This window comes from Ovis canadensis, chromosome 1 (genome assembly GCF_042477335.2).
Source record: "Ovis canadensis isolate MfBH-ARS-UI-01 breed Bighorn chromosome 1, ARS-UI_OviCan_v2, whole genome shotgun sequence".
NCBI lineage: Eukaryota > Metazoa > Chordata > Mammalia > Artiodactyla > Bovidae > Ovis > Ovis canadensis.
Genome location: NC_091245.1, coordinates 1,083,275 through 1,104,733, shown reverse-complemented (window position 1 = coordinate 1,104,733; position 21,459 = coordinate 1,083,275). Strand labels below are relative to the sequence as shown.

At 53.7% G+C, this 21,459-nt stretch overlaps 1 protein-coding gene across 2 annotated transcripts in view; it reads left to right on the top strand.

Moving 5' to 3' along the window:
• The window catches only part of FARP2 (FERM, ARH/RhoGEF and pleckstrin domain protein 2), a 100,971-nt gene that overhangs the window by 46,385 nt on the left and 33,127 nt on the right, over positions 1–21,459 (top strand). For both annotated transcript variants that reach the window (XM_069583198.1, XM_069583200.1), the window contains 5 exons: positions 8–50; positions 1,486–1,564; positions 3,715–3,812; positions 6,378–6,492; positions 14,379–14,526. In XM_069583198.1, coding sequence (XP_069439299.1) covers positions 8–50; positions 1,486–1,564; positions 3,715–3,812; positions 6,378–6,492; positions 14,379–14,526 — 483 coding nt within the window. The remainder of the gene's footprint in view (positions 1–7; positions 51–1,485; positions 1,565–3,714; positions 3,813–6,377; positions 6,493–14,378; positions 14,527–21,459) is intronic.

The following is a 21,459-nucleotide window of genomic DNA, read 5'->3' as shown; positions in this document are numbered from 1 at the left end:
TCTTTAGATCTGGCTTGAACCTATGAAACCCATCATTAGACAAGTACAAAGTAAGTCCTTTTTTTAACTCTTTAAAATTCTGCTCATCTAAGATGCTTTTCCTTGACTGTTCAGATTCAAGGCGCAGACGACCGAGGTCATCACCTTGGGGTGGCAGTGAAGCACCTCCCGCAGCAGCTGCACCTGGAGGCCGCTCCGCCAGTTAGCTTCAAGCTGTGAGACGTGGAGGGCGGGCCATCACTTAACTCAGCTAGTTCTTGGTTACCTGCCTCACCTGTGGGAGAAATAGGATACGCTGGTCAATATTGCTCCCATTTTTGGCCAATATGCAAAATAAGTGTGCAGCTTCTAGTTCTGAAAGGACATTCAGGGTGACATCTCCAGTCATTTGAACTCACCTGTAACATTTTTAGAACTAAATTGAGGGGGAGAGGATTATGGAAGGAACTTCTGTTCGCTTAGAAGCCAAGACCATTTCAATTGCTGTAGCATGTTAGCAAAGCTGCTGCTGCTGCTGCTGCTAAGTCGCTTCAGTCGTGTCCGACTCTGTGCGACCCCATAGACGGCAGCCCACCAGGCTCCCCCGTCCCTGGGATTCTCCAGGCAAGAACACTGGAGTGGGTTGCCACTTCCTTCTCCAGTGCATGAAAGTGAAAAGTGAAAGTAAATTCGCTCAGTTGTGTCCGACTGTTAGTGACCCCATGGACTGCAGCCCACGAGGCTCCTCCGCACATGGGATTTTCCAGGCAAGAGCACTGGAGTGGGGCGCCATCGCCTTCTCCGATTTTAGCAAAGCAGTTCCTCTTTTCTGTTGGTGAAAATTACATGACTGTGTTATTATAAAACTTCAATAATGCTTAAATACTCAGATGAGCTAATATCTGATGCTTTTTTCGTTACAGTAATCAGGCTGTCCTAGTTTCGTATATTGAATGATAACATTTTTCTTTCTCTAAAGTGTATAAGGATTTAAAGAATAACAGCCTTTTAATTTTTTATTTATTTTTATTTTTTGGCTTTGCCACTCTGCTCATGGGATCTCATTTCCCTGACCAGGGGTTGAAACCAGGCCCTGGCAGTGAAAGCCCGGAATCATAGCCACTAGGCCACCTGGGAGCTCCCAGGCTTTTTAAATTATTGCTACTACTATTAGTATAAACACTGTAATTTTTTATCACTTTCTTACTCCTAAAATAAAAAGAATATATTTTAAGATTTTAATGTGCAGTCTTTTTTTTTAGGGTTTCAAACTTTCAGTAACCTCTGCTTAATACAAAAGTTCTCTCATTTTTTTCTTTGCTACGTGTGCCCAGTACTTAGGACTAATAACTCCATGCACAGGAAGTGTCTTAATATCCTCTTACTTGAAAAGACTTGCTCTAACAGTCCGTTTGAAAGCACCAGCTCAGTTATGCCAGAACGTGCAGAGAGATGGCAAACACAGAGAGTGGCTTGTTTGTGGACTGTAAATGTTTCTCTCTGCAGGGCCGAAGAGTGCACTGCTTCGCCTGGCGGTGAAGTTCTTCCCACCGGACCCGGGTCAGTTGCAAGAGGAATACACACGGTAAAGAGCCTGAGTGACGGGAGCCGCCGGGAGCGGGCCCCGCTCGCCCTCTGCAGCACCTGCGAGTCCCTGGGCGCCTGGTCAGGGCCCTCCGCACAGAGAAGCAGCCCAGTGTCCATGTCCAAGCTGGGACCGGAGTGTTCCAGCTAGAGGAAGCATTGTTGGGGTTAACTCCTCACAGACCCAAATGCAAATAGGGTTTAGAAGAAAGTTTGTGGTACAAATCTGAGAATTAAAAGTGGGGTGTTAGGGTACTGCTGAACAGACATTCTCCAGATGAGCCTAGATTTGTGTGTGTGCACGAAGTTTGGAGAAGGGCATGGCAACCGACTCCAGTAGTCTTGCCTGGAGAATCCCACGGACAGAGGAGCCTGGTGGGCTGCAGTCCATAGGGTCGCACAGAGTCAGACACGACTGGAGCGACTTAGCACGCTTGCACGAAATTTGTAGGAGTTCTGCCCATTCCTTTACTATTTTATCAACGAAATGACTTTAGCTGGGAGAAGGACCAAGTGTGAAAGTCTTTAGGAGTATACGGAGCAGATATTCTCCAGGGGGTCTCTCTCCTGCTGCTTTTTTAAATTCACAATTGATTGTTTGCAGAAATGATTGAAAGTGTTTGCAGTCGTTTGACCTGCGTATTAAGACTATGGAAGTGGTTTTTTCCCTTGTGTTTTATGTACCGACTTTATCACGAGGAATAAAGCAAAAAACCTAAAAATCAAGTGAAAACCCAGACTTGGATACAAGTGAAAAGAAGACTGCAGTGATGGCGCAGTGGTCACGGAGTGGCTCCCTGGCCCGGCGTGGACTTGCACCCAGACCCTCTGGGCCTTGGACCCGCTGCCTGGGTCTCTGCCGACTGTTCCCCTGTCACGAGCCACAGGCTGGGCTGCAGGGAAGCTTAGACCATGTGGCTCCAGCCTCAAGTCTTCACAGGAGGGAGGCCGACCCCAGGGACAGCAGAAAATATGACTGAGCTTATCCTAACGGTGCATTAAATGCCTGACATTTACCATGAAGTCCCTTTTCGGGAACCACTTTTAAATATATATGCCTCGACAACTGTGAGCAACAGGAAGTGTCAGCCTAATTCTGTCCTGGGGCCAAGCCGAGTTTATGCAGAAGGTCTTTGTTTTATTTATTAAAAAACGACATACCTGTGGTAAAAGGGGAAAAGCTTTAAGACAAAGTTACGTGGAGTAAAAAGTCGGCATGCCTCTTCACCGCATGCTACCCTGGCCCCTGAAGGACTGACACGGGGCTGTGTCCTCCAGGTGGAGTGCCCGCGCCGGGCCTTAAATGAGTGTCTTAGAAAGCAGCGTCAGACTGCACGCGCGGAGCCGCGGGTGGGTCTCCTTCTCTCCCCTGCGTGCCCGCTGCCTGCCCTGGACGCCCTTCGCGTCAGTGTGCGTGGCTGCCTCCGGCTTTGAAGCAGCCTCTTGTCGGGGCAGGTCTGGGTTGTGTCCAGCTGTTCTCTGCTGTGGAGCTGCAGCTAAGTGTCCTCCTGCACACATCTTCGTGAGCTCTGGAAACATTTCTGTAGAGAAGTTCATGGAGTGGGACTGCTTGAGGCGGGGGACACACATTTCCGGTGTGAGCCCAGAAGGCGCTGGTGCTGCCGTTGGCGTGGGAGCCCCGAGAGGGACGGGGCGGCGGCACTGCTCCCCTGCTGTCTCCAGCGCCTGGAGCACCCGTGTGCTCAGGGCTGCTCACTGCTGGAGTGAGTGGGTGTGTAAACCGTGTCAACCCAGCCCCTGCTACTCTCACCCCTTAATTCAGGGTGCCTGTGTCTCAGGCTCGAGCCAAGACCGGGTGCTGCCCGCCTCTTTGAGACTCACAGCCACACCTGACGCTCTGCCCTCGTCGGCTCTTTCTGCTGCTTCTCGCAGAACCGTGCGTGCGGTTCCGTCTGTGTAACACGAGGAGCGCGAGTTTCTGAGCTGCCCCCTTGAAAGCGCAGCTCCGGGTGGTCTGGTGCCCGGCGTGTGGTGTGCTGCCCATCATGTGGATGCCGAGCTCTGTGGGGCCAGGCCGCCTGGCTCCGTCTGCTCCGTGCGGCAGGGCTGTGTGTCTTCCTGCGATGTGGGGGGCGTGTGTCGTGTCCCAGGAGCCTGGGGCCTGATTTCTGTGCTTCTGCCTCCTCCTAGATACTTGTTCGCCCTGCAGCTCAAGAGAGACCTTCTGGAGGAGCGTCTGACCTGCACGGACACCACGGCTGCCCTCCTGGCGTCCCATCTCCTGCAGGGTGAGTGTCCCCACGCGACCCACACTCACGGGACCCGCTGTGCCCAGGTTCTTCTGAGGGGCTAAAGGCTAGCTTCCTGCCTGGGAGGGAGACAGGCTGTGCAAGACCCCAGCGGTCTCCCTTGGCCTCAGACCTCCAGTTTGGGCTCCAGGCTGTACCCCGACTCTGGGGTGATATCACAGCCCCCGCGCAAGGCAGGGGGAGGACAGAGAAGACCCTCCAGTATCTCAGCGGCTGATGCTTCAGAGCATGAAACGTTATGTGACTTCAGACATGAGCTGGGAGGAGCGTGAGGGGAGGCTGTGGGAAGCAAGTGTGTGCTGCCCCTGTGCAGGACAGAAAGGAGGAGACCCAGAAGGCTCCTGGACTGGGCCGCGTCTTCAGTGTAGAGTGGACGCTCTGGAGTGTGGGCGCTGGGCCGTGTCTTCAGTGTAGAGTGGATGCTCGAGTGTGGGCGCTGGACCGCGTCTTCTGTGTACAGTGGACGCTCTGGAGTGTGGGCGCTGGGCCGCGTCTTCTGTGTACAGTGGACGCTCTGGAGTGTGGGCGCTGGGCCGTGTCTTCTGTGTAGAGTGGACGCTCTGGAGTGTGGGCGCTGGGCCGTGTCTTCTGTGTAGAGTGGACGCTCTGGAGTGTGGGCGCTGGACCGTGTCTTCAGTGTAGAGTGGACGCTCGAGTGTGGGCGCTGGACCGCGTCTTCTGTGTAGAGTGGACGCTCTGGAGTGTGGGCGCTGGGCCGCGTCTTCAGTGTAGAGTGGATGCTCGAGTGTGGGCGCTGGGCCGCGTCTTCTGTGTAGAGTGGACGCTCTGGAGTGTGGGCGCTGGGCCGTGTCTTCTGTGTAGAGTGGACGCTCTGGAGTGTGGGCGCTGGACCGTGTCTTCAGTGTAGAGTGGACGCTCGAGTGTGGGCGCTGGACCGCGTCTTCTGTGTAGAGTGGACGCTCTGGAGTGTGGGCGCTGGGCCGCGTCTTCTGTGTAGAGTGGACGCTCTGGAGTGTGGGCGCTGGGCCGCGTCTTCTGTGTAGAGTGGACGCTCTGGAGTGTGGGCGCTGGGCCGCGTCTTCTGTGTAGAGTGGACGCTCTGGAGTGTGGGCGCTGGGCCGCGTCTTCTGTGTAGAGTGGACGCTCTGGAGTGTGGGCGCTGGGCCGCGTCTTCAGTGTAGAGTGGACGCTCTGGAGTGTGGATGCAGGAACCAGGGCAGAGAGAGGCTCCGGCATGTTAGGACCGTAGGGTTTGTGCCTTCCTTGGTCCCTCCCTGACACACCATCTCCAAACAGCAAGTGTTCTCAGAGGTTTGCCATCCTGCCAGGTGGGTCTTGTCCACAGTTGGCAACACAAGTGTTGAAGCATCTTTATTGTGATTTGGTTGTTAAGTTGTGTCTGACTCTGTGTGACCCCATGGACTGCAGCGGGGACCCCGTGGTCCAGCGCCCACACTCCAGAGTGGCCAGGGTTCCCTGTCCTTCACTATCTCCCAGAGTTTGCTCAAACTCACGTCCATTGAGTTGGTGATGCCATCCAGCTGTCTCATCTCCTGTCGTCCCCTTCTCCTCCTGCGTTCAATCTCTCTCAGCATCGGGGGCTTTTCCAATGAGTTGGCTCTTCTCACTGGATGGCCAGAGTATTGGAGAACAGCTTCAGCATCAGTCCTTCCTATGAGTATTCAGGACTGATTACCTGTAGGATTGACAGGTTGGATCTCCTTGCAGTCCAAGGGACTCTCAGGAGTCTTTTAGTGCTTGTTGGCCCGGGTCATCTCAGATGGAAGGTGGCTCTTCTGTGCACACCGCCATTTGGTGGTGCCTCTTGCCTGAGGGCTGTGTGTGCAGCTCACGTGTCCCTCAGTGACTTGTCCGCCTCGGGCCTGTGCTGCGGAGACTGGAGGCCGGTGAGCACGCACGCGGCTAGATGTGCTGTAGGGTTCTACCTGGTCCTTGGCTTCAGAGACACGTCAGGCAGCTTCCAGGACGCACCGTGCCGCAGCTCAGACGCAGCAGCAGGCGGTCCTGGTCCGGGTGCGGGGTGCGGGGTGCAGAAAGCAGGCCCTGGTCCTGTGCCTGCAGCCCTTCTGTGAGGGCGAAACTGTCTCCAGAGTGTATGCTTCTGACTGGGCTCTAGCCACTGTTTTTCAAATAAGTGAAGCCTTAAAATACGTGAAACTAGAGGCAGTCGTTGTTTCTTGAGAATTTGAGAAGTCCTGAAGGAAAAACCAATTCAAAATCCATTATCCCGAAAGGAAACACAGGACCTCATCCTGGGGGCAGTGGTCTTGAGACAGCTGACAGAAAGCATGGAGGAAAATGTAGCCTACAGCAGCTCGGGGTCTGCCGCCCGCGTTGCTCACCAGCATCTTCCTGTTCAGGACGCAGGAGAAATTGCCTTCACCTGTGTGTCTGCCTCTAATAGCATAAGATATTTGGGGAAATCAAGTTCAGGATTTTGTTTGCAGGGTATATTCTTTTACTACAGAATCAGAATAATGTTTTTGCTTTTAGTTTGTGCATTGACATGCTTGTGTTTTCACGCAAGCGCTAAGATGGCGTACTGTTCCTCTCTCGCCTCAGCGGAAGTCGGGGACTACGATGAGGTGCTGGACCGGGAGCACCTGCGCACCCGCGAGTATGTGCCGCGGCAGGAGCGCGCCCTGCACAGGATCCTGGCATTTCACCGCGAGCTCGCGTGAGTGCGGCGGCGTCAGGCTCGGGCGATGCTCGCGCCTGCCCCTCCCTGGGGCAGACCGGGTCCTGTGGCGGCCACGCCGGGTCGGGGGTCCAGGGTGGGGTCACCTGTGCCGCAGCCCTGGGGTGAGGTGAGGGTGACCGAAGAGGGACTAAGATGGAGAGGCTGGGCCAGACTGGGGAGCTGCTGGTGGGGAGGGTCCTGGAGGCCTGGCCCCGGGGAGGGAGCCTGCAGACGCACCGACGCCCTGTGGGTGAGGCTCTGCTGCAGGCCCTGCTGTCGGCTCGGGGTGGGGGCGGGTTTCAGTGACGCAGACCCAGGTCAGACCACTGAAGGTCCCCCCTTCCTGAGGGAGGCGCTTGCCCGCGTGTTCTGCTCGCAGCCACAGGGGCCTTCTGCGTGTCTGGTCGGGCGGCACTGGCCTCCAGACCTGTCAGCTGTGACCCGTGGACTGGAGTGACAGGTGGAGCCCACTCTGCGAGGACCGCAAGGATGAACCACAAAGAGGAGCCGCAAGGATGAACCACAATGAACTGCAAAGCTGAACTGCAAGGATGCGCCGAGCCCACAGCCTGGGGCCGTACAGGCGGCCAGCACCCGAGGCCGTACAGGCGGCCAGCACCCGAGGCCGTACAGGCGGCCAGCACCCGAGGCTCTAGTCCCGGTTCAAGCTGTGGAGCCAGAAAGAGCCTCGTAGAACCTGAAACCATGAAACCCCTGGAAGAAAGCAGACGGTGTGCTCTTGGGTGTGGGCTTGAGCAATACAGCAGGACCCTTAGCAACACAGGCTCCACCTGGCAAGTCCACTCACACACGGACTGTTTTCAGAAGCAGATGCTATGTTGGGTGGTCCGAGGCGGGTTGAATTCTCAGACGTAGAACCATGGATACCGAGGGCCGACGGCGGGTGTGTGCAGAGGGCTGGGGCCCCTAACCCCTGATTTGTTCAAGGGTCAACTCTATCGATCTCCGTCTGTCTCCTCAGGCCAGGGGAACAAGCAAAAATTAGCAAATGGGACCTAATAAAACCAAAAAGCTTTTGCACAGCAAAGGAAACTTATCAACAAAACAAAAGGCTACCTACGAATAGGAGAAAATACATCTGGTAAGGAGTCAGCATCCAAAATACACACAGAATCCCTACAGCTGAACGTGAACAAGCAAGCAGCCTGATTGAAAACTGAGCAGGGACCCGAGGAGACATCTTTCTAAGGAAACAAAGGCACGTGAACGGCGCTCAGCGCCACAGGCAGCTGGGAGGCACACCGCAAAGCCACAGTGAGACGCCGCCTCGCACCTGCCAGAGGCCGCTGCAGAAGACAGGACACACCTCAGCAGAGGAGCGGGCAACGGAGACGTGGGTGTGTGCATGCACGCGCGCGTGTGTGTGTGCACATGTGTACACACACCGTGGAGCACGACTCAGCCACGGTGAGGAAGAAACCCTGCCACCTGCAACAGTGTGCACGGACCTGGGGGGCTTGTGCCGAGTGAGAGAACCCAAACAGAGAAGAAGAGATGCTGCGTGGCCTCACTCACATATGGAATCCTGCAAATACAGCGAACTAGTGGGGAGAGCAAAGCAGAGACAGACGCGTGATGCAGACCACAGACTAGTGGATGCCAGTGGGGAGGGGGCATGGGGCGGGCGGGCGAGACGTACAGCTGCTGTGTGTAAAGCAGGTGAGCTACAGGCGGCACTGCACACACAGGCAGTACAGCCAGCTGCTCCGTTGTCGGTTGCGCCTGACTCTTGGCGACCCGAGGGATGGCAGGCTTCCCTGTCCTTCACCACCTTCTGGAGCTTGCTCAAGCTCGTGTCCCTCGAGTCAGTGATGCCAGGCAACCATCTCGTCTTCTCGCTCTCCTCCCGCCTTCAGCCTTTCCCAGCATCAGGGTCTTTTTCTGATGAGTTGACTCTTCACATCAGGTGGCCAAACTATTAGCATTGGAGCTTCAGCTTCAGCATCAGTCCTCCCAGTGAACACCCAGGACTGCTCTCCTTTAGGATGGACTGGTTGGATCTCCTTGCAATTCAAGGGACTGTCAAGAGTCTTCTCCAACACCACAGTTCAAAAGCATCCATTCTTCACCTTCCTTTATAGTCCAACTCTCACATCCATACATGACCACTGGAAAAGCCATAGCTTGACTAGATGGACCTTTGTCAGCAAAGTAATCTCTCTGCTTTTTAATGTGCTCCCTAGGTTGGTCACAGCTTTTCTTCCAAGGAGCAAGCGTCTTTTAATTTCATGGCTGCGGCCACCATCTGCAGTGATTTTGGAGCCCAGGAAAATAAAGTCTGTCACAGTTTCCATTGTTTTCCCACCTATTTGCCATGAAGTGATGGACGAGATGCCATGATCTTAGTCTTTTGAATGTTGATTTTTAAGCATGCTTTTTCACTCTCCTCTTGCACTTTCATCAAGAGGCTGTTTAGTTCCTCTTCACTTTCTCCCATTAGGGTGGTGTCATCTGTGTATCTGAGGTTACTGATATTTCTCCCAGCAGTCTTGATTCCAGCTTGTGTTTCCTCTAGCCCGGCATTTTGCGTGATGTACACAGCAAGGAAATCAAACCAGTCAGTCCTAAGGAGATCAGTCCTGAATATTCATCGGAAGGACTGATGCTGAAGCTGAAGCTCCAATACTTTGGCCACCTGATGCAAAGAGTCAACTCATTAGAAAAGACCCTGATGATGGCAAAGACTGAAGGCAGGAGGAGAAGGGGACGACAGAGGATGAGATGGTTGGGTGGCATCACTGACTAGATGGACGTGAGTTTGAGCACGCTCCGGGAGCTGGTGATGGACGGGGAGGCCTGGCGTGCTGCAGTCCATGGGGTTGCAGAGTCAGACACGACTGAGCAAATGAACTGAACTGAACTCTGCGTAGAAGTTAAATAAGCCGGTGACAGTATGCAGCCTTGATGTCCTCCTTTCCCAATTTTGAACCAGCCCATTGTTCCATGTCTGGTTCTAACTGTTGCTTCTTGACCTGCATACAGATTTCTCAGGAGGCAGGTAAGGTGGTCTGATATTTCCATCTCTTGAAGAATTTTCCACAGTTTGTTGTGATCCACACAGTCAAAGGCTTTAGTGTAGTCAATGAAGCAGAAGTAGATGTTTTTCTGGAATTCTCTTGCTTTTTCTATGATCCAGCAGATGTTGGCAATTTAACCTCTGGTTCCTCTGCCTTTTCTAAATCCAGCTTGACTCATCTGGAAGTTCTTGGTTCACGTTTGCAGCCTGGCATGGAGAACTCTGAGCGTTACTTTACTAGCATGAGAGATGAGTGCAATTGTGTGGTACTTTGAGCATTCTTTGGCATTACCTTTCTTTGGGATTGGAATGAAAACAGACCTTTTCCAGTCCTGTGGCCACTGCTGAGTTTTCCAAATTGGCTAGCATATTGAGTGCAGCACTTTCACAGCATCATCTTTTAGGACTGGAAAAAACCTCAGCTGGAATTCCATCACCTCCACTAGCTTTGTTCATAGTGATGCTTCCTAAGGCCCACTTGATTTTGCCCTGTAGGATGTCGAGCTCTAGGTGAGTGATCACACCATCCTGGTTATCTGGGACATGAAGATCCGTTTTATATAGTTCTGTGTATTCTTGCCGCCTCTTCTTAAAATCTGCTTCTGTTAGGTCCAGACCATTTCTGTCCTTTATTGTGCTCATCTTTGCATGAAATGTTCCCTTGGTATCTCTAACTTTCTTGAAGAATCTCTAGTCTTTCCTATTCTATTATTTTCCTCTATTTCTTTGCACTGATCACTGAGGAAGGCTTTCTTATCTCTCCTTGCTATTCTCTGGAACTCTGCATTCAGATGCTTGTATCTTTCCTTTTCTCCTTGGCTTTTCACTTCTCTTCTTTTCACAGCTATTTGGAAGGCCTCCCCAGACAGCCATTTCGCATTTTTGCATTTCTTTTTCTTAGGGATGGTCTTGATCCCTGTCTGCTGTACAATGTCATGAACCTCTGTCCATATTTCATCAGGCACTCCATCTATCAGATCTAGGCCCTTGAATCTATTTCTCACTTCCACTGTATAATCGTAAGGAGTTTGATTTAGGTCATACCTGAATGGTCTAGTGATTTTCCCTGCTTTCTTCAATTTAAGTTTGAATTTGGCAATAAGGAGTTCATGATCTGAGTCACAGTCAGCTCCTGGTCTTGTTCTTGCTGACTGTATAGAGCTTCTCCATCTTCAGCTGCAAAGAATATAATCAAACTGATTTCAGTATTCGCCATCTGGTGATTTCCATGTGTAGAGTCATCTTTTGTGTTGTTGGAAGAGGGTGTTTGCTATGACCAGTGTGTTTTCTTGGCAAAACTGTTAGCCTTTGCCCTGCTTCATTCTATACTCCAAGGCCAAATCTGACTATTACTCCAGGTATTTCTTGACTTCCTACTTTTGCATTCCAGTCCCCTATGATGAAAAGGACATGATTTTTTGGTGTTAGTTCTAGAAGGTCTTGCAGGTCTTTATCAGTTCAGTTCAGTCGCTCAGTCATGTCCAACTCTCTGCGACCCCATGAATCACAGCACGCCAGGTCTCCCTGTCCATCACCAACTTCCAGAGTTCGCTCAGACTCACGTCCATTGAGTCCGTGATGCCATCCAGCCATCTCGTCCTCGGTCGTCCCCTTCTCCTCCTGCCCCCAATCCCTCCCAACATCAGAGTCTTTTCCAGTGAGTCAACTCTTCGCATGAGGTGGCCAAAGTACTGGAGTTTCAGCTTTAGCATCAGTCCTTCCAAAGAAATCCCAGGGCTGATCTCCTTTAGAATGGACTGGTTGGATCTCCTTGCAGTCCAAGGGACTCTCAAGAGTCTTCTCCAACACCACAGTTCAAAAGCATTCATTCTTCAGCGCTCAGCCTCCTTCACAGTCCAGCTCTCACATCCATACATGATCACTCGAAAAACCATAGCCTTGACTATATGGACCTTAGTCAGCAAAGTAATGTCTCTGCTTTTGAATATGCTATCTAGGTTGGTCATAATCTTTCTTCCAAGGAGTAAGCGTCTTTTAATTTCATGGCTGCAGTCACCATCTGCAGTGATGTTGGAGCCCCAAAAAATAAAGTCTGACACCGTTTCCATTGTTTCCCCATCTATTTGCCATGATCTTAGTTTTCTGAATGTTGAGCTTTAAGCCTACTTTTTCACTCTCCTCTTTCACTTTCATCAGGAGGCTTCTTAGCTCCTCTTCACTTTCAGACCATTCAATTTCAGCTTCTTTGGCATTAGCGGTTGGGGCATAGCCTTAGATTACTGTAATATTGAATGGTTTGCCTTGAAAACAAACAGATCATTCTGTTGTTTTTGAGATTGTACCCAAGTACTGCATTTTGGACTCTTGTTGACTATGAGGGCTGCTCCATTTCTTCTGAAAGGTTTTTGCCCACTCTAGTAGATATAATGGTCATCTGAATTAAATTCACCCATTCTGGTTCATTTTAGTTCACTGATTTCTAAACATATAGCCGGTATTTATAACAACTATAAATGGAGTATGTAACCTTTAAAAATGATGTACCCTGTGGCACACCTGTGGCTCACCTAATATTGTGCCTCAGCTATATGTCCTTTTCTAAAAAGACAGGAATAAGTGCTGGGGAGGCTGTGGAGCCGCGGCAGCCCTTGTGCGCTGTTGGTGAGAGCGCACATCGGTGCGGCAGCCGTGGAAGACAAACTGGAGGCCCTTCAAGAAACCAAAAACAGACCCAGTTCTGTGGTGGCCTCCACGGGAGAAGAGTCCAGAAGAGAGGAGACATGCGCATGCGCATCAAGGCCACTGTGCTCTGTGCCAGAAGCTGACACAGCACTGCAAACCAGCGCCAATTTTAAAGATCTGACATTGAATGAAAATTTCCACTCCTGGGTGTTTATCGAAAGAAAACAGAAACCCTGACTGGACAAGATGCGTGCAGCCCCGTGCTCACAGCTGCACTCCTTGCGATGCCCAGAAAACAGTGTCCACCAGGAGATGAGCAGGCGAAGAAGACGCTTGCACGCAGCGGGGCCATCGCCTTGCTGAGGGCTTATTAGAGTGTCAGTTGATAAGTGTCTAGTCAGCTTCAAAGGACACACATTTTAGTCAAAGGATGGAAATTCCAAGAATGGCGTAAGCCAAGCAGTCGTGTTATTCCTAAAAGATCCCAAAACTCAGGCTTTCAGAAGCAAGAAGGAAAACGAGCTGTTTATGGAAGTTGCTCGTGGAGGATTTGGGCGTCCTGAGCGCCCTGCCCTGGAGCTGCTCACTGTCTGCGGACTGTGTGCCAGGCAAGGATAACGCCATTTGTTTTGGTGATTCTATTTTTGTTCATTTGCATAATTTAATTTTTATAAAGGTATATTCTAATGATTAGCATTGTACCTTTTAAAGTTTTGACGTGGGTTTAATGAAAGTGAAGTTGCTCAGTTATGTCCGACTCTTTCCGACCCCATGGACTGTAGCCTACCAGGCTCCTCTGTCCATGGGATTTTCCAGGCAATAGTACTGGGTTGCCATTTCCTTCTCCAGGGGATCTTTCTGACCCAAGGATCGAACCCAGGTCTCCCACATTATAGATAGACGCTTAACCACTTGAGCCACCAGGGACATCCGTTAGATACCATTCAGTCCAGTTCAGTTCAGTTCAGTCCAGTTGTTCAGTCGTGTCCGACTCTTTGCGACCCCATGAATCGCAGCACACCAGGCCTCCCTGTCCATCACCACCTCCTGGAGTTCACTCAGACTCACGTCCATCGAGTCTGTGATGCCATCCAGCCATCTCATCCTCTGTCGTCCCCTTTTCCTGCCCCCAGTCCCTCCCAGCATCATAGTTTTGTCCAGTGAGTCAACTCTTCGCGTGAGGTGGCCAAAGTAGTTTCAGCTTTAGTATCATTCCTTCCAAAGAAATCCCAGGGCTGACCTCCTTCAGAATGGACTTGTTGGATCTCCTTGCAGTCCAAGGGACTCTCAAGAGTCTTCTCCAACACCACAGTTCAAAAGCATCTATTCTTCGGCGCTCAGCCTCCTGCACAGTCCAGCTCTCACATCCATACATGACCACTGGAAAAACCATAGCCTTGACTAGACGGACCTTAGTCGGCAAAGTAATGTCTCTGCTTTTGACTATGCTGTCTAGGTTGGTCATAATGTTTCTTCCAAGGAGTAAGCGTCTTTTAATTTCATGGCTGCAGTCACCATCTGCAGTGATTTTGGAGCCCCCCAAAATAAAGTCTGACACTGTTTCCGCATCTATTTCCCATGAAGTGATGGGACCGGATGCCATGATCTTCATTTTCTGAATGTTGAGCTTTAAGCCAACTTTTTCACTCTCCTCTTTGACTTTCATCAAGAGGCTTTTTAGCTCCTTTTCACTTTCTGCCATAAGGGTGGTGTCATCTGCATATCTGAGGTTACTGAAATTTCTCCCGGCAATCTTGATTCCAGCTTGTGTTTCTTCCAGTCCAGTGTTTCTCATGATGTACTCTGCACAGAAGTTAAATAAGCAGGGTGACAATATACAGCCTTGACTTACTGAGATACCATTAAATACCATTAAATACGTGGTGTGTCCCGTCTTTAGTATTCGTCTCTGCCTGTAATGTTTGGACATCAGTTTGTCTGTATGAAGATAAAATCATAAGGCTGAGCATCTCAGGAGTGCAAAGAAAGTATCTGCCCCCTGGGGAGTACCGACCGGAAGGAAGGGGCCAGCTTCTGTGGCCTCTGTGCAGCGTTCTTCGTTGTGGGTACACATCTGTAGGGCGTGGCCGCCCCCCTGAAGACCGGAGCCCCTGTGCTGCTTGTGTGTCCGCTCTGTTTTCTGGTCTCTCTGTCTGAGTTTCTGCTCTCAGGAGCGCTGTGAACTTGCTGTCTTTCATTGCAGGGGCCAGACACCGGCTGAGTCAGACTTCCAGGTGCTGGAAATTGCCCGGAAGCTGGACATGTACGGCATCAGATTTCACTCGGCTTCTGACCGGGAGGGGGCCAAGATCAAGCTGGCCGTTTCACACACGGGCATCCTGGTGTTCCAGGTAGGTGGCGGGGTGCCCTCCTTTCGTGTGCTGGCGAGTCTTTGTCGCCGAGTCACCTCACACTGGGAGGCGGAGCATTTGGACTGTGTGGTCCCGCCTGTCCCCCTTAGAGAGGTCGTTTCCTAGCCCTGGACTCTGTCCCGGAGCCCACTCTTCCTTCTAATGCTGTTTGGAAGGTCGTCCCCCGGAACCTCACCCGGGGGCTCAGAGCACCCTGCAGGGCGGCGTCTGCCCCGGGGGTGGGGGGCTGCTGCGCGTGGGGTCTCCGCCGCCGGCCACAGTCCCACTGAGTGCAGGAGCCTGAGCCACCTGGAGAGCCTCGGGGGCCGCGCCCGTGGTCCTGGGGCCGTCTGCACCCGCTGGATGTGCGCGAGGGAGGAGATACGTGAAGGGCCCCGAGCAGTGTTTCTGGTGACGTATCTGCGTGCTGGGTCCGGTGGTGTGAAGCACCCGGAAGCAGCCGCGGGCGCCCGCCTGGGCTCCGGGGCCCTCCCTGGCGCGGGGCTGCCTGGGCTCCGGGGCCCTCGCTGGCGCGGGGCTGCCTGGGCTCCGGGGCCTTCCCTGGCGCGGGGCTGCCTGGGCTCCGGGGCCCTCGCTGGCTTGGGTCCCGCCCAGGACCTAGGCACCTCGGGAACGAGGCCTCCCGCTGCAGCGCCTCCCTCCGCGACGGTCTTCACGCAGCCCCTGAGACAGCCGGTCTGAGCCCAGCCTCCCCAGCCAAGAACGCTTAGTTTCGCCTTCTCTTCCTTTCTCTTCCTTTCTCTTTTAAAATCAGGCATCAAATTTCAGTTTCCTGTCGGAAAGAATGCCAGGCTTGCACTTAGAGCGTCAGCGGTGTGGCCTCCTCCTGAGCCCTGGCCCCGCCGTGCCCAGGCCCCACTCGCACGCCCTCTGCCGGCGGCCCCTGCCCGGCACACGGGCACGCGCAGCCCTGAATCGAGGCTGTCATTCTTCCAGAAAAGCGCAGCCCTGAATCGAGGCTGTCATTCTTCCAGAAAAGCGCAAGCCATCTATGTCCAGAAGAAATTGCAAAAGCAAAGGATTAGAGACGTTGGGTTAAAGGCGGCAGACTGAATCCATTTCCACTCCCTCAGAATCCCCACTGGAATAACAGTGAAGGAATCTTTTAAACTTGACATCAGTGAGAACCAAGAATGGAAGGGAGCCCACGGAGGGCAAGGGCTGTCAGCGGAGCTGGGAGCTCGGAAGGCGAGGGGGATGGGCGCGGGGGCGGGGCCGGAGGCAGGACAGTTAGAGCGGCCGCCCCACCCCGGGCGGGGGCCTCCCCTTGGAGGTGGAGGGCAGTGCCTGCAAGTGGGCTTCTGACCCCGGGGTCCCCACTCCAGCCCTGGGAGCTGCTGGCCAGCCCTCAGAGCCTCCTCTTCAAAGACTCATCGCAGACGATCTGAAAACACGGAGAATCAGACGAGCACGTAGAGTCCCACGTGCTCGTCACACGAGTTCCCCCCAGGCCCGTGTTCTCACTCCCTGCCCCTCCACACACACACTCACACACACACAGATCACATATACAAATAGCAGCACACAGACACAGAACACATATACGCACACTGACCCATAAATATACACACAGACCACATCCACAGACAGAGACCACATATACACAGAGACCACATATACACACAGAGACCACATATACACACAGACCACAGATACACAGAGACCACATATACACAGAGACCACATATACACACAGAGACCACATATACACAGAGACCACATATACACACAGACCACATATACACAGAGACCACAGATACACAGAGACCACATATATACACAGAGACCGCATATACACACAGACCACATATACACAGAGACCACATGTACACACACACACACAGATACATAGACACAAACAGACAAAGAAACCACATGTACTCACACATATATACTGATACACAGACACAGAGACACACACATGTACAGAGATACATATATACAGAAACAGACCACATCCACACACAGAGACACATATACACAGAGACACATATACACGGAGACCACATGTACACACACAGAGACCACATATACACACACACAGATACATAGATACACAGACACAAACACAGACATACAAACCACATATACACACACATACATACTGATACACATACACACACAGCCACAGAGACACACACGTGTACAGAGATACATATATACAGAAACAGACCACATCCACACACAGAGACTCAAACACCCACAGACACACACACACACACAGAGACACATACACAGTGACACACCGTGCAGACCGCATATACACAGACACACACACACAAGCGGGACGTGCACACGCACAGGCACACGGCGCACACAGGTGCACAGTGAGTGCTGGGCCGCTGCCAGCACGTCTGGCTCCTCACGACCCCATGGACTGTAGCCCCCCGGCCCCTCTGCCCATGGGGCTCTCCAGGCAAGAGTGCTGCAGTGGGCTGCCCTGCCCTCTTCCCGGGGACCTTCCCAACCCAGGGATAAAGCCCACACCTCTCAGGCCTTCCACACTGGCGGGTGGGCGCTTTACCACTAACACTACCTGGGGAGCTGTACACGCACAGACAGGCACACGCATACACACAGAGAGAGACGTGTGCACACATATACACAGAGACACACACAGACACACACGCACTTTCTGAAGCCTTGAGGGTACGCTGCCCTCGCAAGGCCCTTTCCCCTGAGAGCGTCTGTGTGCTCCCCAGGAGGAGACCACGCCCTGTCGGGGCTGCTGTGCAGCTCTCACTGAGGCCCCTCAATCTACGGGTCTGCCCCCCTTGTCACCTGGCCAGGCGTGTCCACGCAGCTCCTGTTTTCCTGCAGGCCAGGATGCAGTCTAGAAGTAGCCATAATGTTCAGCTGTCATGCTGCCGCTGCCTGTGACCCGAAACAGTGGACCAGTCCGGGCACCGTTTTCCTGTGGCTAGAGTCAGGGACGGTGCCCAGCTGGGCCACGTGCAGGGGACACATGACCCCTCGGGGATGACCTCGGGCACCACCTGGCCTCTCTGGCGACGCGAACGCTGACCCCATGCTTTCTGGCTCTTCCCCTGCATCGTTATTGCTCTCTCTGTTTCAACTAATAAGCATCCTTGGAGAGACGCTGGGCCTTGCCTAGTGCCCCATAGACCAGCGTCCCCTGGCGGTGCCTGGCCAGGGCTTACCAGACGGTCCCTGACTTGGCACACCTGGGGCCTCCTGCTGAACTTAGACGGTGACAGGGAGAACCAGGGACTTGAGGAAAGCCTTCTTTCCAAGGAAGATGGTATTTGCAGGGCAGGTGTCAAACTTGTGAGAAGAAGAGACTCAGAGAAGCAGAAACTCGGGGCTGGAGGAGGTGCGAAAGCAGGAAAGCCTCTCTGCCCCACGCCTCGTCCCCAGGGAGCAGGCACAGCTTCAGCATGAGCGTAGACTCTCTCTTGTGAGTTTCTGCTCTGCCTGGTTTGTCATAGTAAAATATTGGTAATTAACTGTTAGAGGGCTGGTTACAACGCACACGGTGCTGCACCCACGTCACGGGGTCACTGGCCACCTGTCCCGAGGATGCAGGCGCTGTCCTAAGAAACGGGACGGCCTTTGAGATGCGCTGCTACAGGGAGAGAGTGCTCAGAGCTGTGTGTGTGACTTGCTGCCTCTTGTGGGGAAAAGGGAGGAAATCACACACACACACACGCACACACACACACACACACGATTTATTCCCTGTGGAAAAGCTGGCGTCGGCACCCCTTGGATGGTGACTAGAGTCAGCAGGCTTTCAGAAGAGGAGAGAAAGAAAGTGAAAGTGAAGTCGCTCAGTCGTGTCGTGTCCGACTGTCTGCGACCCCATGGACTGTGGCCTCCCAGGTTCCTCCGTCCATGGGATTCTCCAGGCAAGAGTACTGGAGCGGGTTGCCATTTCCTTCCCCAGGAGATTTTCCCGACCCAGGAATTGAACCCCGGTCCCCCGCACTGTAGGCAGACGCTTTACCGTCTGAGCCACCAGGGAAGACAGAGGGGAGAGGGGAACGCTAAGTCTGGACTCAGGTGGGTGCCTTGTTAGTATATTACTGTACTTCATGTCCCTTTGCAGAAGTAATGTCGAAGATCACTGATGACAAATACCTTAGCAGGTGTAATAAGAGGTTTGAAATACTGTGAGAATTCCCAAAATGTGGTACAGAGAAGTGAGTGAGCGCTGCTGGGAAAACGGTGCCCATAGACTTGCTCCAAGCAGGGTCACCACCAATCTTGAGTGTGTGCGCCAGGCCTTCTCGAAGAAGCCTCAGAAGTAAAAGCCCACACCCTGAAGCGAGAGCCAGCCAGGCGCAGGGACACAGCGGCCCGGAGAGGCGCAGGCTGGCAGCAGGAGGCCTGGGAGGCTGAGAGCCCCACAAAGCAGAGAGAGACAGAGGGTGAGAGACGGAGAGAGGGGAGGGAACTCCCGCAGCGCCCAGGCGGCCCAGCACCCTGGATTCTAGAGGCCGGACCCAAACGGCAGCGGAGGAATTGCTGCAGACGTTACTGGAGGAGAAGCGTCCAAACCTCCAGGCGCGGGTTTCCAGGTGGAAGGTGCCCACAGGCTTTACTCCCAGTGAAGGGAGATCTGGCAGGACTTGTCCATCTGAGACGTCAGAACACAGAAGATCAGAGGGCTTCCTGGGGAGAGGCGGGGAGGCATGAAATGCCGCCGGGCTGGACACTGCTGGATGGAGGTTCTAAATGTGAAAAAAAGTCATTTCCAGCACCTGTGCAGCCAGACTCCTACCCAAGAAGAAAGTAGAAGAATTTCCAGACACGCTGCTCTTCAGAAAACTCAGTCCCCGTGCAGCCTTCTGAGGCCGAAGGTGCAGGAGAGGACCCAGGTGGGAGCCGAGGACACAGGCCGGCGTGTTGAGGAGTGGAGGGGGTGGCCATGCCCGGATGCGGAGATCCTGTGTCAGCAGAAGGACGCAGGGGCTCCGGGAGACTGCCAGGAAAGAAGCGGGCCTGCGCGAGAGTCCCCTGGGGCCCCAGAGGTGAGGGCTCAGCGCCTGCGCTGCTGTGGGGCGTGTGTGTGCACACGAGCTCAGTCGTGTCCAACTCTTCCTGTCCTCATGGACTGCAGCCCGCCAGGCTCCTCTGTCCATGGGATTTTCCAGGCAAAAATACTGGAGTGGGTTGCCATTTCCTCCTCCAGGGGATCTTCCCTTCCAGGGATCGAACCCATGTCTCCTGTTCAATCCCTGGGTCCCAGGTTCATTCCCTTGTCAGGGAACTGAGATCCTGCAAGTCCTATGGCACAACCAAAAAAAAAGCCGGTCAGAGATGTCATGGTGAGATCACATTGAAGAGTTTTAAAGGTCTGCAGGGAAGTTTTGAGCTGAACCAGTGACGGGCACGTAGAAAATTATGGAGAGACAGTTAGCAGCTCTGGGAGCATTACATATATAGGAGGAAAATGCAGTTGTGATCCACCCCTGCCCAGTTTGCGAGCAGCGCTCACATGATCAACAGCACAGGTCAGACTTGGGGGGACCGTAGGGAGGGGTGGACGCGGTCCCGCGGGGTGCGGTCCAGGCAGACAGCGGCGTGGGCCAGCGGTGTGGACAGGCCCTCTTCCCGCCTCCCGTGAGCCCCTGCGTCCAGGGCCGGGAGCTGAGGTGCGGCCTTCCCTTCTGTTGATGTTTTAAGGTTTGCTGGTTTTGAGGATGGAGTTGAGAAGCCTCCTGTGTCTCATTCTGAGCCACAGGTGGAGTGACTGCTTGTCGGCCGCGCAGGGAGGTGGGGGCTGACGTTTGAGTCGGGATCTCAGGGACATCTCTTAGGAATGCAAGGAATTGAGATGGAATTCACAGAACGTGAAGCCCACCCTTCAGAAGTATAAGTCAGCGTTTCCAGTATTAATATACTCGCAGAATCGTGCAGCTGTTGCCCCGATTCCAGAACACGTCGACGCCGCCCTCCCGGGCCCTGGTCCCGCCGCGCCCGGCTTCGCTGACCCTCTGCCTCTGTCCGCGGACACGCCTCCTCTGCCCCTCCCTGGGACCGGCCTCGGCGCCTCTGCGTGCCCTCGTTTCGGAGCCTGTCTGTGTTGTGCGTGTTTCCAAGCCTGCCTTACGGCTAAAGTGCTGGGCTTGTATCTTGAATGGAGAGCGTTCTTCATCTTGCCGTTCCCCCATCCTGAGTTTGTGGAAAAGAGTAAATGGTCACGAAGACCAAGGACAGAAAAGAAAATGCCAGAGAGTGTTTCCACACATTCAGAGTTTTTATTCTGAAAAGCTTTTTCAAGTTCAGACAAGTACAAGAGTGTACTGCGAGCCCCTTCACCGGGGACCCCCACCCGGGTGCCCCAGGCGCGCCCGCCTCATGATCTCAGATGCTGCCACCCAGGCTGAGCTGCTCCGCCCAGCCAGGGTCTGCCCGGGATCGTCAGCGGGAAGTGTCTCCCTCCTCTCCTTGTCCTCACAGCTGCGGTGCCTCAGAAGGTCCGGGTCAGTCATTCGTGACGTGGGCCTGCCCGGCCCGGCTGCTGCTGAGACTAAGCTGCCTGGGCAGCGAGTCACGGGCCGGGGGGTGCGCTGTCCGTCCCTGCCGGGGGCGGCATCTGGCACCTGCTCGGAAGGCGCGGACAGGCTTCTTCGCTGCAAGCTGCCTTCCCACAGGCTGTGTCTTTGCTGGTTGGCCGCACTGGGTCTCTGCCGCTGCGCTCGGGCCTTCTCCGGCCGTGGTGAGCAGGCCTCCTCCTCGCTGCTGTGCCCAGGCTCGGGAGTGGCGGTGCGTTTCAGCTACTCGGTGGCACACGTGGTCCTCCCAGACTGGGGATGGAGCCCGTGGGCCCTGCTTTGGCAGGTGGGTTCTTATCCACTGCACCACCAGGGAAGCCCGCAAGGAGACTTTTGTCCTTTGTAGTTGGTATTTGTGGAGAGATACTTTAAGACTGAACTTCCCTCACGG